At 34.4% G+C, this 17,261-nt stretch overlaps 1 protein-coding gene across 1 annotated transcript in view; it reads left to right on the top strand.

Moving 5' to 3' along the window:
• CEP112 (centrosomal protein 112) overlaps nt 1–17,261 on the top strand; it is a 311,127-nt gene that overhangs the window by 16,171 nt on the left and 277,695 nt on the right. Inside the window, exons 5-6 of the mRNA XM_054573071.1 lie at nt 11,978–12,071; nt 13,918–13,995. Of these exons, the coding sequence (XP_054429046.1) occupies nt 11,978–12,071; nt 13,918–13,995 (172 nt within the window). The remainder of the gene's footprint in view (nt 1–11,977; nt 12,072–13,917; nt 13,996–17,261) is intronic.

Genomic DNA, 17,261 nt, shown 5'->3' on the forward strand with positions numbered 1-17,261 from the left:
CAGATAATATCCCATAGTGTGGATTTACTGTAATTTTAACCTGTGTCTGTTGCCTTTAATTCTTTACTGTTATAAAGAATGCCTTCATAGAACATTAACATCCTATTACATATACGATTATGCCCCTGCATGTGTTTTGGGCCATTATTGAATCCCAGAAAAGGGATTACTCTTTCAATAGCTAGGCACATGGACAGATTTAATAGATGAACTGTTAGTGGGATTAATAGTAGGTTCAACGTCTTGTGCAATGGTAACAGAAATCTATGTATGGGCTAGTATGGAAGGATCTCTTAAGATATATAAAGTTCAAAAGAAGTACATAAAAGTATAGTAAGCTTACATTTGTTTGTATGTGTATTTCAAAGAGGATCTATGGATACATTTATGTACATGTACATGGAGTACTTCTGGGTGCCATATACAAAGGTTTTACCTTTAGGGAGTGGGATTGGCCTGGGAGGAAAGTTAAAAACTTTTTTTGTACACGTGTCTGTTATTTTTAATAACCACACACTTATTTTTTGATTGCTACAGATCAAAATACCATCTTATTTTTGGGCATATGCATCGTTAACATTAGTGATGCACATTAATAAATTTACTATATATAACAAATATACAGATTTATATATAAGAATGAAATTTTTTCCAATAAATCTAAATATTTATGTATTCCACTTGAATTTCTAATTTGTTAAAACAGAAACCAAGTGGCACAAGTTGTAGCATTGATGGAGCACCTATTGTACGCTAGATACTATTCCAGAAGTCTCTGTAAGTTATCTGACTACACCTTCTCTACAATTGTGTGAGGCTGACACGATTTCTTTTTGTATTTATAGATCAGGTTACAGGTTTAGTAAGGTCAAGCAACTTCCCAGTGATGGATCCAGATCTTTATGATTTCAGACCCCACGTGGGTCTGAGAACTTTATGCAAAATAGCAAATTTCACTTCAGTCTGTCTTTTCCCCCACGTGAGCTACATTAGCAATGGTGGGCGACTGTGCCTTTGTTCTTGGTTATTTCTAGGTTGAGCTGAAATGAGGCAGTTTGCCTTTGTTCAGATCGCACGTCTGACGCTTGGCAACCGTGTTGTCCTCAGGCAAGTTACTTAATTTCTCTAAACCCTAGTTTCATATTTTGTAAAATGGAGATATAGAGTCTTTGACATGTGAAAATGTTAGCTGTTACTACCACCATCTATCATCACTGGTATGGTGATTATTATTTTCATAGTTCATACAGGGGCTTACATGTCAGATTGTTTGACCATTGTTTTGCTTCTTTAATTATATAATCCCCCAAAAGGGCATTCCTTAAAATCCGTTGGTCATTATTTTGAGTTACTAAAAATTGTTTTGTATTCCTGAGAAAAATAAATAAGTTAGTGACTCTACAAAAAGGGTCTGACTATAAGCATGAATCCTGCACACCCTCAGAGTAAAGGGAGGTAATTGTGTTTTAAAAGATACTTTGAAAGAATCTTTATTCAGCTATCTCAGCAAGTCCCTTTTCTCAGGATAGATAAACAGAATACAGTATGGATGGACTATTTTTTTTTTTTGCATTTTGCTGCATTATGTATAGGAAGCTGCCTCAGTAATATTTAGACTTAAGTTTATGTCATCTCTATGATTTCTTTTTGAGAATTTTTTCAAAGATAGAACACAAGATAATAGGTTGTATTTTTCTTACAATTTTGTGAAAAAAATGTTTTGAAGCTTCTTTTTAATGGCATATAGTTATTTCTAAGACTTTTTAGTGAAGTATGATGTGCTCTGGTAGCAGCTTGTCACCACCATGCTGTTAGGTTCTGGGATAGGGAAAGATGAAAAAGAATGATTTAATACCACTTATTATTTTTACTTGAATCTTTGATTAAGACTTATGAGTTAGGAGAGGGTGAAGAAGAGTAAAGTTGAATCAACCCCAGCCTTTCAATACTACTTTGCAATGGAAGAAGTACATTAATTCAGCTTACTATAAAGAACTTTATTGATTTTAAAGAAAAGGTATTAGTTTGGATTTCTTTCAGTGCCACTTTATAAAGAACTACCATCCAGATTACTTAAAAATTCTAGGAGTGTGGAAACAGAATTATTATTTTTACCATGTTATATTTAGGTTAACTTTACATAAATTAAAGTTTTATATTTAAATTTATGTTGTGTTCTCTAAATAATACATATGTTCATACCTATAAGAAAGAATGTGGAGAATAATTATCCTATTTTAAATAGTTATAGAGAACTATACTTTTTTCATGTTGCTTTAATGAGATCTTTCCATGGGTTATGTGATGCCTCTTTATGATGTGGTTTTCCAGGAATGCATTGTGGCAAAAGCTGGGATTGTTTGTCCTTTAAAAATGTCTCCCAATATTCCTAGTATTTCATTATTTGTTCAGTTTAACAACATGACCAGCAGATGGTGCCCAAGTATAATGAAAATGTACCTGTGAGTCTATTGGTTTGTGTGAAAACATTTTTCACTTTAAAAATATTTAAATTTTTAGTGTGGTTACTCAGAAACCACAATAGGACCTTTTTACCTTGCTAGCCTTCATTTTTATATGTAAATGACACTAACGCTATAAATAGCTCCTGCCTGTAAGTTATTGGATGAATGCATGGGGAAGCTGATTGATACCTTTCCTTCCTAGGGATTTTTTTTATGCTCATTGGCATAAATAAATATGGTTAGAATTACACATAGTAAAACCTCCTTAAATGTTATTAATAAAAAGTACACTCATTTTATTTAAGAGTAGCCCTGTTTGAGAAAAGGTGTTACACAGCAATGGAACTTTCTGCAGTAGTGGAAATGTTCTATAGCTGTGCTGTCCAACCTGGTCACCATGATTCATATGTAACTCCTCAGCACTTGAAATCTGGCTAGTGTGAGTGTTGAACTTTATTATTATTTTTTATTTTATTAAATTTATTGGGGTAACAGTTATATAGGTTTGAAGTGTACAATTCTGTGATACATCATCTATATATTGCATTGTGTTCACCACCCAAAGTCAAGTCTCCCTCTGTCACCATATATATTTAACCCCCTTCTCCTCTTCTACCTCCTTAAATTTTAATTAATTTAAATAGCCATAGGTGATTAGTGGCTCCCTTACTGGACTTAGAGTTCTAAAACTGAGTCTTCTGTTGGATTGTTGCAAAACCTGACCTACTAGATGGAAAGTGGCTGGCTAGGTGGGGAAATGGAATGGGAATAGGGACTAGGAGTCAGGTGCATAAACGGCCTCTGCCCCAGGGGAGACCTCTGTTCTGTGTTTACATGCAGCTCATGGGCATCTCCCCTTTTGATCATGATCACCCACGGTCAACTTCTAGTTGCTCCTCTACTGGTCAGTCTCAGGTTTCAGAGAAGCTCTCCAGGTCTTTAAAAAAAAAAAATAAAGAAAGTTTAATCATTTATTTCATATGAAGAAAAATAATCATTTTCATCATTTTGTTTGGGTAGAACACTCAGTATGGAAATTGATATTTTTGGTGTAATGAACACCTGTTGGGTAGACACTTAACTTTGAGCTCTACAAATAAGACTACTACATAAATGAGGAATGGAAACTGTTTCCTAGGGTATCAGTGAAACATTACTTTCACATACTCATAAAACCATTTAGCTACTCATTAATTTTCAATATTAAATACTAATTAGATACCATTCTTATGTGTTTAGCAAGGTAAGGCCAAATGTTAACAAATTGTAACTGAAATGGAATAGCTTAGAAAATAATGGTCTTGCATTTCTTTTAGACTCTTTAATCCCCCAGTGAGTCAGATTTTTGAGAAACTTAGTCACTTTTTATTTTAAAAATGTTTTCTTAAAATAGATTTATTTATTTATTTATTTATTTTTTAGAGAGAGAGAGGAAGGGAGGGAGAAAGAGAGGGAGAGAAACCTCAATGTGAGGTTGCCTCTCACGTGCCCCCTACTGGGGACCTGGCCCGCAACCCAGGCATGTACCCGACTGGGAATTGAATCGGCAACCCTTTGGTTTGCAGGCTGGCACTCAGTCCACTGAGCCTCACCAGCCAGAGCTTAAAAGTATTTTTCATGATTGGGATTTTGTAATAGCATCTTTTTATTTCACAAGCAAGTTTTTTTTGAGATCATAATATAGAACAATTTTGATTGTCCTTTTAGTAAATGTTTAGTAAAAAGAGTGACAGCTCATAAGTGTATTGTAAAACTTAATTTTAAAGGGATAAAATACTTTTTCAGTGTTACACTGTTAAGCCAGAGGTATATTAATAAATATTGATTTAAACGTGTGGTTTTTAAAGGTGTTTTTTTATTTTTAATTTTTATAATCAAGTGTGTTATTTTAAAGGAGGAGATGGGGAAAATGCGAAGACTGTCATTATTTTTTGTCAAGCTTTTCATTTTTTAAAGTTTAGTTTTGTTTTTCTTTTTATTCCTAATAAAGTTCCCTTTGAAAAATTAAAATAAGCATGTTGTGGATCATTAAAAGTTACTTTCATTTTCTTATTTTCAGTGTTATTTGATACTTGCCTGCATTATTATTTGTTATTCATTTTTATTTTTCATTCATATTTAGCAATATTCTAAGAAGACTATTCTGCAGATGACATGTAACAGTATTACCTGCTACTCAGATGAATTCAAAGCCATGAAATCTAAAGTTAATTTTCTTTTTCATTTTCTGATCATTTCTAGTGCAGCAGTTGTATTACTCCAAAATGTTTTACACCTATGAAACATAGCTTATGTGTAAAATGTGTATGAAAATGCACACGTACAGTTTTGAGAACAATTACAAACATCCCTTTCCTTGTAGCCCAGCCAAAAAATAGCATATTACAATACTCCATGTGACTTTTGGTGTACTTTCCCCATTACCTCCACTTCCCTTCTCCTGAGAGGACCACTGTCCTGTATTTTGTGTTTATCATTTTGGGAAAAAAACCTTTATGTAAGTGGAATCATACCATATGTATTATTTGGATGCTTGCTTCTTTCTCTCATAGTTTTCAGATTTTCCCATGTTAATAAATGTAAGTGTAGTGCAGTCTTTGTTTTGTGATAAACTTTCAAACTCAGTGTATAATATATGTACATCAAGACACACAAATCTTAAGCATAAAGCCTGAAAATAGAGGGGAAATGCTTTATGATAATGCATTTGGCAATGATTTATTGCATATGACATCAAAAGCACAGGCAACAAAAGAAAAAAATAGATAAACTGGACTACATCAAAATTAAAAACTTTTGTTCATTGAAGGACGTCAGCAGAGTGAAAAGGCAACCCATGGAATGTGAGAAAATATTTGCAAATCATATATCTGAAAAAGGATTGATATCCAGAATATATAAAGAATCCCACAACACAACAACAAAAGAAACAAGCCAATTGAAAAATGGACAAAGGACTTTAATAGACATTTCTCCAAAGAAGATATATTGTACAAATGGCCTATAAGCACATGAAAAGATGCTAAATAAGCATCACTAATTATTCTGGAAATGCAAATCAAAACCATAATGAGATATCACTTATTATGATGGCAACTATTAAAAAAAACAAAACAAAATAAGTGTTGGCAAGGATGTGGAGAAATTGGAAACCTTGTGCACTGTTTGTGGGAATGTAAAATGGCATAGTTGCTGTGGAAAATAGCATGTCAGTTTCTCAAAAAATTTAGAATCACCATATGGTCCAGCAGTCCCACTTCTGGGTATGTGTCCAAAAGAACTGAGAACCGAGACTTGAACAGATATGTGTACACCCATGTGTATAACATCATTATTCACAATTGCCAAAAGATGGAATCATCCCAAATGTCCATCAATGGATGAATTGGTAAACAAAATGTGGTACATACATACAAGGGAATATTATTGAGCCTTAAAAAGGGAGCAAATTCTGACACATGTTACAACATGAATGAACCTTGAAGATGTTATTCTAAGGGAGATAAGCCAGTCACAAAAAGACACTGTATACTGCACGTATGTGAAGTACCTAGAGTACTCAAATTCATAGAATGGTGGTTGCCAGGGGCTGGGGGTGGGGAGTTAATTGTTGAAAGGGTACAGAGTTTCAGTTTGGGAAGATAGAAAAGCTCTAGAGATGGGTGGTGGTGATGGTTTTACAACAATATGAATGTACTTAACCACTAAACTGTATATTAAAAATGGTTAATATGGTAAAAGTTATGTTCGGTGTATTTTTCCAAAACTAAAAATAAGAGAAAGAAAATGCAAACAAGCAATATCAGGAATGAAAGAAAGAATAGGCTCCACACAAATCGTACAGGCATTAAGAATATAAGAAAATATTATAAATGACTTTATACCAGTGAAAACTTTGATAAAATAGACATATTTCTTGAAAGACACAAAAATCAATACTGACTCAAGAAAAAATGGGAAATCTAAAAGTGGCCCTGTCTCTACCAATGAAATTTAATTTGCAATTAATCACCTTCTCACAAATCTCTAAATTCAGATTGTTTTCTTGGTGAATTCTATCAGGCTTTTATGGAAGAAAATTATACCATCCTACATGATATTTTCCCAAGAAATAGAATAGGAGGGAATATCTCATGTACATAGATTTGTTATTAGCACATTTTATCCAGAAAAATATTTTTAAAAAATTAGATCATGGATGGATGGATTTATCCCAGGAATGAGAGGTTGGTTGGCACTGGAAAATTTATTTCATTATATAAATAAGAAAAGTCATGCAATCATCTCAATAGATGCTGAAAAACACTGAATAAAATGCAACATCCATCTATGATAAAACTTCTCAGCCAATTAGGAATACAAAGGAGCTTCCTCAGCCTGATTGAAGTTATCTGTGAAAAACCAAAACCATTTAAAAAAAGTAAAGAAAGAGTTCTTAACGTTCCTGACTTGTAGAATTAAAGCTACAGTAATAAAGAGAGCAGTGTTGGTGACAGGATGGATGGATCCATGAAATGGAATAGGAATTCTAGTAATAGGTCTCCACATATGTGTATGGTTGATGTTTCACAAAGAATTAAATGATGAAAGCAGGGTCTTTTCACTGAATTATGTTGGAACAACTTGATATCCACGTGGGAAAAAAAATCAAGTGGGTTACAGACCTAAATGAAAGTTGTAAGAACTATAGAACTTCTAGAAGAAAACAGAAAAACCTTTGTGACCTTGGTGTAGGCAAAGATTTCTAAAATAGGATATAACAAATGAAGAAAAAAATCTTTAAATGGGAGTATCAAAGTTAAATTTGTAAGACACAGCATTTGGAAAATTACCTGGCCAGGCACAGAATGGGAGAAAAGGACTTGGGTTAAGAATATGTAAAGAACTCTTACAACTTCAAGAAAAGGTAGATAACAATTCAATGTGTACAAGATTTTATGGACACTTCACAAAAGAAAATATATAAAAGGCTAATATACATATATGAAAAAATGGTTAACATCATCCATTATCAGGGAAATGCAAATTTTAAAGCATCATATGATAACCACTACCAAATGATAAAAGGCTGAGAAGACCGCTAGGGTTATGATATGATAAAATTGGAAGTCACCTGCAGTGTCGATGGAAATAGAAAATGGCATGACTCTTCTGGTAAACAGTTTGCCAATTTCTCATGAAGTTTAGATAACTTACCATATGACCCCACAATTCTATTGCTAGGTGGTCAGTCAAGAGAAATGAAAATGCATGTCCACATGTGAACATTCATAGAAACTTTATTCATAATAGCGCAAATGTGGAGGCAATATAAATGTCCATTAGCGCATGCATAAAAAGCAAGTTATGGTTCATTCACATAATAGTATACAACAAGCAATAAAATGAAGTGAACTTTTGATATGTGCAACAACATAGCTGAATCTCAAAAACATTTTCCTCAGACAAGCCATAGAAAAAGTACATACTCTTTGATTTCATGTATTTGAGATTCTACAAAATCAGGTTATCTGGGTTTGCAGAAGAGAGTAGAATGATTCCAAAGGAGCTCAAGAGAACTTTTTGGTTGTGGTAGAAAGAATCTGCCTCTTTATTGTGCTGGTTATGCTGATTTATACATTTGTCAAGTCTCATCAAACTCTACATTTTAAATGGATAGATTTTATTATAAGTAAGTTATATCTCAATAAACTCAATAAAAATCATATCCGGGGTAGCCGAGGCCTCTTTGGTGTGGCTTCTTCCAATCTAAACACCTGCGAACTAAAGGACTGAGTTATTCCCTCTCCCCACCGACCCCCCGATCCACCCACAGAGCCAGCACAGTGGTGGGAGAGGGGCAGGAGAATATCCATTTAAAAAAACTGAAAATGGGAGACACATAGCAATGACAACTCTAGAGCAATTCTGAAATGTAGTCAGGCATCCAATCTGGTACCTGTTTCTTGAGTAGGGCTCAGTGAGGCTTCCTGGGAGATTCTTCATGGCTCTGGGTTTTTCCCTCTGAATTACCTTACTTTTACTACTAAAAAATGATTTGTTTTAAGCCAAGTAGTGTTCTCAGCCTGCTTTCCACTTGTAGGGATTTGGGGGCTCATACCTCTTTTTGTTTTGAATTCTCTGCCCTGTTCACATGAGGCGGTGTTTGTGTTCTTTGCCTTTCTGTGTCATATTAGCTTCTCATAAGCCATAGCTTTCAGAAGTGATCACCACCTCTGGTTTTCAGCTTCCTCTCAAGAGCAGGGAGCTCCATTCCTGCCTCCAGTGAGTTTGACTTTATTCCGCTGCTTTGAGGAACTTTGATTCCCTCCTGCTTCTCTTCAGAGTTACACTTCCTGTCGTCTCTGGTTGTTTCTAGAACCTGAGCCTGGCAGACCTTCAGTGTCCATTCTTTTCATGGCATTGCACTTTGTTCTAGCTAAAAGTGGTCTCATAAGTTATTCTCTTAGGCTTTTCTCTGATGCAGTCTTGTGTTGTCACTACTATATCTTTAATTCTTATTTCCCAATTTTCTGTTTTATCTTCTGGAATTCATGTTATTTCAGTGTTGGAGATTTTAAATCTATCTTCCTTATCTCATGCATTTTCATTTACTATATTCATCCCTTTATTTTTTCCTTTGTGTTCTTAGAATATTTCTTGAAATAGTTTTCTAATTCACTGCTTTGATTTTGTGCTATATTTAATCAGCTCTTCTCTTTAATTCGGTTTTAAAATTTGGTAATCATGCTTTTCATTGATAAGCACATTTTTATGATCACAGATTGTTCATTTTCTTTTTACCTCTGAAATGGTCCCTTGAATCACATTAAGAGCACATGTTAAAAAATGTTTTAGAAGTTTCTCTTTAAAAAATTGTATGAAGTTTCTTTTGCAGAAGGACATTTGATTGGTGTTTCTTTAGGCTTTTTAATCTTACACGTCATTGTTTATTTCTTTGTAGGGATAAGTCAATGTTTCTATGGTATTTGGAATTAGCAGAGGTGCTGAGAGCATGTTTCTGGATTCCTGTTGAAATATTTTAGCATTAGGAAAAAAATGAATGGCAAAAAGGGATATTTCCTATAGTTTTACTCCTTAAGAGGACTAAAAAGGCATTTTCCTGCCAGGGTGTCCTATAATGTGATGAAGCTTTTCTTTCTGTGTTAGTTTTGGCACCCTGAGATTAATCAAACCACAGTCTATTTTCTAACTGGCATGTGTATCATGTAATCATGTCCCCTGTACTAATTGTAGGCTGTCTTTATGAGCCCCACGACTTGCTAGTCTGGGTGGCAGGCAGTGCCTGTGATCTTTCATAAGAAGGTTTATAGGGTTGAGCTTTGTCTTCTACCTTCTGTCTCACTGTTCACCTTGACCTCCAGCCCCGCCACTGTGATTTGGAGCTGTCTTTGCACCTACTTAGAGTTTCAATTAATTGTGTTATCCACGGGAGACAGTCTGAGTGTCAAGAAATGAAACCTCTATGCCTAATGTCCTTGCTCGTGCCAGCCAAATTTTAGCAATGATCTGACCTCCCTCTTTCGTTGGTTCAACTGCCTGCACCTGAGGCTGGCTCCAACAGTGCCTGTGCTTTACTTGGCCTGCATTGGAGCATGTTCTAGGGACAATATAATCAATTTATTTTTTGGACATGTTGAATTGGAGGTAGGACTATTTAACTTGCATTTGTAATGGGGATGGAGGTCAAGAGAGCAATTTGGGCTGGAGATGTGGATTTGGGCTGGAGATGAGAGCTGCTTCTTATTTGAAAAACTAATAGTATATTGAATTGTCCAGGGAAAACCTGTAAAAGGGAAAAAAATAAGATTAGACACAGAACCCTGGGGTTTTAGCATGTATGGATGCACAGAGAAAGAGAAGCTATTGAAGGTTACTGTGAAGGAGATTTCTCAAGGAGAGAAACAGAAAAGAATAGTTCTATAGAGCCAATGAATGTGGCATCTTTAAAACACTGTCCCTAACACTTTGGTGAGATCAGCGAGGGAATGTAAAGACAGGTTATGGCTCATTTGCTTGAGCAACTAGATCATTGATGACTTCACTTACAGCACTTTAAAAATGAGTGGAAATCTGATTGTAATTGATTGGAGAGTATATGGCAAGTTAGGGCATGAATCCAGTAACTTATTTTGAAAATTTATTGTGAAGGGAAAGAGGTACATTGGTGCAGAGAACAGCTACAAGTGAGTTAAAAGGGTGTGTTGTGTTATGTATGCACCCTGTGTAATAAACTGATAAATGTTTCAGTCTTCTTTTTTATTAATGTTTTCCATAAGAAGAATTACTTTTAATATTTAAGCATTTTTTTTGAATTTTTAAGCATAGCTCTTTTTTGTGATTGTTTAATCTATTCTTAAAGAAGGACAAGCCACTGCTTAGTATGATATATCAGGTTGCCTCTTCCCACATACTAAGTCTTAAATGCTTCTATCAGCTTTAGCACATTGGCTGATAAGATTATTCTCAACTTATTACTTTTTCTACTTTTCTAATTTGTTTTTAAGTATTTGGCTATCTGGATTATTGAGTAGGTGTATACAAAAAATCAATATCTCTTTTTAAAATAGCTTTTTCAGACATTCTAAATTATTTAATAACTAGTCTAAAGAATGTTATTCTATTTGAGTTACTTCCAGAAAACACATTCATTGTAATCTTGTCTTTCTCAATTACTATTTCATCTTTTGGGAATACTTGGTATAGCTCACTATTTGTGAAGGAAATCCTGATATGACTTGTGGTTGAAAGTTAGTGCCTTCAATTGATTACATAATGGTTAGTTTCCATGTCATGTATATTGAAGCAGCTGTTCAGGGAATAAATATTTGTATGGAACTTTCCTTGAAATAATGTGAATAAAATATATGAGAGACTCCAGGCTAAGGTAGAATACTGAGAATGGTATTTTATATTATATTTTATATTGGAGAAAAGTCTTTTTGTTCAAGTTCATTTGGAAGCTTAAACTATTTTTTTATGTTGTACTTACCACATTTTACCTGAATTAACATAATGCATTTTTAAATTGAAGACTTTGATTTATCTGTGGTTTCTGACAGGTTTCACATTAATTCGGACTTTCAACTACATGAAAGTTTTGTTATTTAATATATTTTAAGGCTTCATCTTAATATGAAACATGACTCCAACAAAACTTGCGAACTTTTTAAAATAATTATTTTCTCTGTGACTATAAGGTTTATTTTTTTTCTTCCTACACTCAGGATAAAGGGAAAGGAGGAGAAAAATTTAAATACATATAGTTTATTATAATCCCACTTAAAAATAACTTAAGTATGTGGCATTTAGGTGACATTTTATTTCTAGTTTAAGATAAAATGTGAGAAATACAAGTTGCTATTATTTAGGTTTTTTCTTTGCTATTAAAATACCATTTTTAATATAAACAATAATCTCACCTCCCCCCAAAATAATTGGTAATTCTAGATTTGAAAATTCATGTCCTCCAAATACTCCAAATTCTGATTGTTACCATTTTGGTCTGTTAGTAGGGAACAATACACTGCGAAGCTCCAAACGAGATCACTTTCCATGAGTCCAACCTACAGAGAAGATGGACAACATATTACCCCAAAGAGTTGTGTAAGATCAGATTCTACTTTTGTTTGTTCGTTGCTTTAAAATAACTCTACAAAATTTTAGTTTCATATTGTTGAAGTGCCGGTGATTACTTAAAAGGAGTGAATAGAGTGAAAGTTTTGGTGACCATCCTGATGTCAAAGAAATGGTGTGCTTGGTATATTCCACACTGTTCCATCTACTTTCTCAGTGATTCAGAAGCATCATGTTAATCAGTCTATTGCTTTTCTTGTTCATTAAAGTATAACTTTGGAAAACTTTCTGGGTATTTTTTTGTTATTTTTTTCCCTTTTCTCTTTTATTCAGTGTATGTTTAAAAATAATTAGACACCAAGTTGTCATAAACAAGAAATTGGGATTAACTTGTAGTGAAATAGGAGGCACTGCCTTTCTAATGAATTGAACTGTTTATATCTTGAACTATGAATAAGTCTCTTACATCTAAGTGCTTAACATAGATTTGGTTTGAACCAGATGCCAAGAGCATTCTAGATAGCTTTGTGGAGGAAAGGGCTTTGCCTACCTACTAAGGTCTTGCTTGTTTGACTCTGGCTTGTCTTGGGTTGAAAGACTTAGTTACAAGAAGATCATGAGTGATGCATGACTGTTTTAGCACATATTGCTCTAAGCATTACTCCCTGCATTTTCTTCAGTGATAGTTTGGATAGTTTGGATAGTTTGGATAGTTTCAAAAATATTTTAATGTAAAGGGAAACACATTTTAAAAATTTATGGATTATTATCAATCATTATATTTATTCAAAATTAGGTACATTTTCTTAAGATGTTCTTATTCACAAAAATAAAAATAAAAAGATTGACAGAAGCAATAATGAATTTTAATTTAACATATAACAAGCAACATTTTTTTTCAATAGAAATTTGGAGACTCAGTAAAATGTGAAGAACATTTTGGTATATTTTCATCACTTCTGATGATTTGAATGACCCTAGGTAAATGGATTTGTTTGTTAATAATGAGGTTTTCTAAAAGCGTGAAAATGCTATACCAACAAATTTAATTTCAAAATAAATTTTTTTGGCGGTACTATAGAATATGCATCATTATTTTACACAGATTTATTACCTTTTTAAGTTTTTAGAGCTTTCAGATCATTGTTCATTTCTGGCACAGATCTTAGGCTGTCCTCAGTTAATTAGAATTTCAATCTGGTTTGATAAATGTGTAATTTAATAAGTTGTATGGGAGGGGAAAAAAGCATGGAATTTTAATTTTTTTAAAGTAAAGAATCACCATAATTGTGTTTTTGTGATGTGAATTCAAAGCTTGTTTCTCTTTATATTCAGTGTATGAATGAGAATTAATTTAAGAACAAAGAGCTTCTTGGACATCAGCACAAACTTTCCTGTTAACTAATTTTAATGAGAGTAAATAATTCATCTTTTCAAGTGTTCCCTCACCCCCCCCTTTAAAGCTACTGTGGTATACCACAATTAAAACTTTTTATAAAAGAACTTAAAGAGAAGAGTCTGGATTAATTTTTAAAATATTCTTTTGATGGTTTTTTTTTTTTTGAAATCTAGTTACTGTGTGAATATATTGTGAAGGCATCTCATACCCCTAAGCAGCTATAATAAATAGTCATTACTTAGAATTAACTAGCTCAATTGTAACATAACCCTCTCCTCTGAGGGCAATATAGCATTACCAGAAAAACACGTAAAATTCTCATTACTCAGAATGACATATATTTTGTCTGTCTTTCCCTTTCTCTCCCTTCCTTTTTTCTTATCTCCCTCCCTTTTTCTCTCTTTCCTTTTCTCTTTTATTTCCTTCCTCCTTCCTTCTTTCCTTTATTCCTTCTTGCTTCTTCTTTTTGTATTTCAGGAAGTTCATCTGAAAAATTCTGCAGTTTCTTTGGATGACAGCGACATCGAAGCTCGCCTTAATAGTTGGAATCTTGGGGTAAAATAAGTATTTGTTTTTATGTATGTATATTAATGTGGCAGAATCACATTGTATTTGAAAGACACCTGAACTAATTTAGTTCTATTCAGTGGATGGTATTGGATGTTAGACATTTAATACTGTTAGCACTGAGAAAGACTTTCAGTAGAGGAAAGAGAAATAACAGTCCAAACAAGCACAAAATAGTCCCTGCCCTTGGCAAGCTGACTTTCTTCATGGTAAAATAAGAGATATACACAGAAACAGAAGAATAATAATTTATAATAGTGTATGGTAAAATATGAAAGTGAGTTACATAGGAAGAATACTGAGGTTTGGAGAAGCAAGGACATTTGGGTTGAGAAAAATCCCAGGTAGACTTCATGGGAGAACTGACATCATGGACAGCAGTTTTAAGATACACAGGCTGAGGGCACGAATGTACTTGGATAGGTAGAGAGGTGGGGAGCTAGGAATTTAAGGCAGAAAATAGGCATGAAGAAAGGCGTGTTGTGTCAGCAGACTATTAGGACTGGATCTTTGGGGTTTATGGAGGGTATTGGGGGCAACATTATTAGGCTGGATTGCATGGGAGCTTTAAATGCTAAATTGAGAGGTTTAGCTTTTTTTAAAGGAAGGTCTTTTTTTTTTTAAGAGAAGGGAAATGAGGGAGAAAGAGAGGGAGAGAAACATCAATATGTGGTTGCATCTCATGCGCCCCCTACTGGGGACCTGGCCTGCAACCTAGGCACATGCCCTACACTGGGAATCGAACGGGTGACTCTTTGGTTTGCAAGCCCGCCACTCAATCCACTGAGCCACACTAGCTAGGGTAAGAAGTTTAGCTTTTCAATTTTAGGCAATAATAAACCCAGGTTTATTTTTTTCCTTCTACATCACACTTTACATATACTGAAAATGAGAGGGATAAACTATGTCCTAAAATCATAACACTGAGAGATGTAACATTTTGTTATATATATATATTTTTTTCTGTGTATATTTATAAAATTAAAATTTAAACAACATTGCGGTCATATTTAAATACTGTTTTATGTGCTATTTTAAATTTGGTTTAAGTTTATAATAGTTCTGTAAACATGAATTTTAATGGTAGCACTAATTTTTATTTTGGATGGATATTCCATAACTTATTTAAGCATTCTGTTATTTTTGGATATTCAGGTTGCTCCCTGTTTGTTGTTAATATAAGTAATGTAGCACTAAGATTTCTTAGAAGAGTCATTTTATACATATTTGGTTACTTTCTTAGGTCCTCTTGGAAGGTGTATACCAATTCATTTTCCAACCAGCAATGTATGGGATTGTCTATTTCTCAGTTTTAGACTGACATTAGGGATTACTATTTTTTAAAAATGGAAACTTTTCCTAGTAATTATGGACTTCAGTGAAACAGCGCTTTAGGAAAATTGATTTGGTGGCATTATGAAAGTTATACTGGATGCAAGTAGAAATGGAGAAAGGGGACTAATCATCTTTGAGGTGCTTGCAGCGGCCTCTGCATTAGTGTGACTCCTGTGAAGATGGACAGGGCAGGAAGGAAACGCATTCCAAAGAGAATAAAGAATGCCTAGTGACTGATTGGTAGGCTGAACGGAAGGGCACGGAAGGGTCTGGTTTTAGGAAATGGGAATGTTGACTCTTTGTCAATTAATTGATTGTCCAGTGGGGTAAATCCACTTTAGGGGTTTAAAAGTTTTGTTTTAGACAGGTGGAGTTTGGATAGACAGTATGATTAATTGGGGAGTTCAAAGTTTCGAGCTTCATGAGACTCAAGGGTTAGAGGTGATAGTTGCACGCAGAGATTGGACAGCTCTAGTCTGTAGAGAGTTCAGAGTGAGGAGGGCTGGGCAGATAGCACAGAGTGAGGACGCTGGGCTGGTGCATGGCCTTGATTAGAAGGCAGGGGACTGGGTAAGTGTCGAAAGGAATATGGATCTCTTAGTGATTTTGGGAGTACATTAGTGAAAGAGAAGAGAGAAACAGAATTGATCACAAGAGTGGAATAGTAAGTAAAAAAAAAACCCTACCACATTTTCATGTTTGAAGATGTTGGGGAAGTTGTCTAAGTTAACCAATATGGGAGGAAAGCACAGGAAATCCCTCAGAAACACAAATTCTTTTTTCCAGAAAACAGCATCAAAGTGAAAAACAAAATTCTGGGCTGTCCTTTTAAACTTGCCTTTGCCCTTAGCTATTTGAAACTTCTGATGTACATTTTTAGCACATAGAACACTTTTCATGATTATTTAACTGTTCAGAGGATTACATTTTTCATTTGTATAATAAAATTAAAATAAAACCTCAAATATTTTGAGGTAATCCCTTAAAACTAGGCCTGCCTGGGGTTTTGTTTCACATTTTTATTGTTCAAAGAATGCACTAACAGTGTAAAACATAAAAGTCTTGCATTTTTATATATTTATAACATATATGCATTAATCAGGCTGAACTGTATCTTTTGATCACAGTAGAATAAGTATCCAGCGTATTAAAAGCTTAGGTTTTTGCTTTGATTTTAGTTTGTATGAGAATGTGCCATGGACTTTTTTTCTTTCTTCCTCTGAATGATCAGTTAATAGGTAGTTAGTTTTTCTACTCTATACTTAGGGTACATTTTTGGTATTGATAACGCAACTGCCAACACCTTCATTCTGATGCATTAGATGTTCTGGAATTTGAATTTTCTAGTTTATGTTAAAAAATACACTTTTCCCCACATATGTCTTTTTCTTTTTCCAGGAATGTGTTAATATTTTTTCTAGGAATACATATTTTAAGTAGAGATTTACTTACTAAACCTATCAATTAAATTTTCCTCCTGTATTATTTTTTTCTTACCCTTTAACCCTTTCAACCTTTAGTTTTTGAAAAGCTTTCTTGTTTTGTTAATATATTTTATATCTATTTCATGCTAACTCTCTTTATAGAAATCTTTTTTCTTTTTTCCTGAGGATGGGCTGAGCGGCCATGGCAGGGACTTTTTTGGGCTTTTCATCCTGGTCAACCCTCAGTTCCCACCCTGGGTCTATGTGCTGACTGCAGAGTCTCACATGGACTTGCAAACGAACAGTGGGGACTCTGAGTAAACCCCTTAGGTCCCTGGAAGCAGAGCCTGAGAGAACAGGATCCAGGGTAGGGGATTTGTGCAGGGAGAGCTCTCAGGACAGGAAGTGGGGAGAAGGAGCAGGGTGAGGTCAGCAGAAGGGAGTCTTCTGATCCCTCAGGGAGCTCTGGAGGGTGCATAGCACCCCAGAGTCAGG

Source organism: Pteronotus mesoamericanus, unplaced genomic scaffold (assembly GCF_021234165.1).
Source record: "Pteronotus mesoamericanus isolate MK-2021 breed Mesoamerican mustached bat unplaced genomic scaffold, CSHL_Meso_final contig_246, whole genome shotgun sequence".
In the NCBI taxonomy this organism is placed as follows: Eukaryota; Metazoa; Chordata; class Mammalia; order Chiroptera; family Mormoopidae; genus Pteronotus; species Pteronotus mesoamericanus.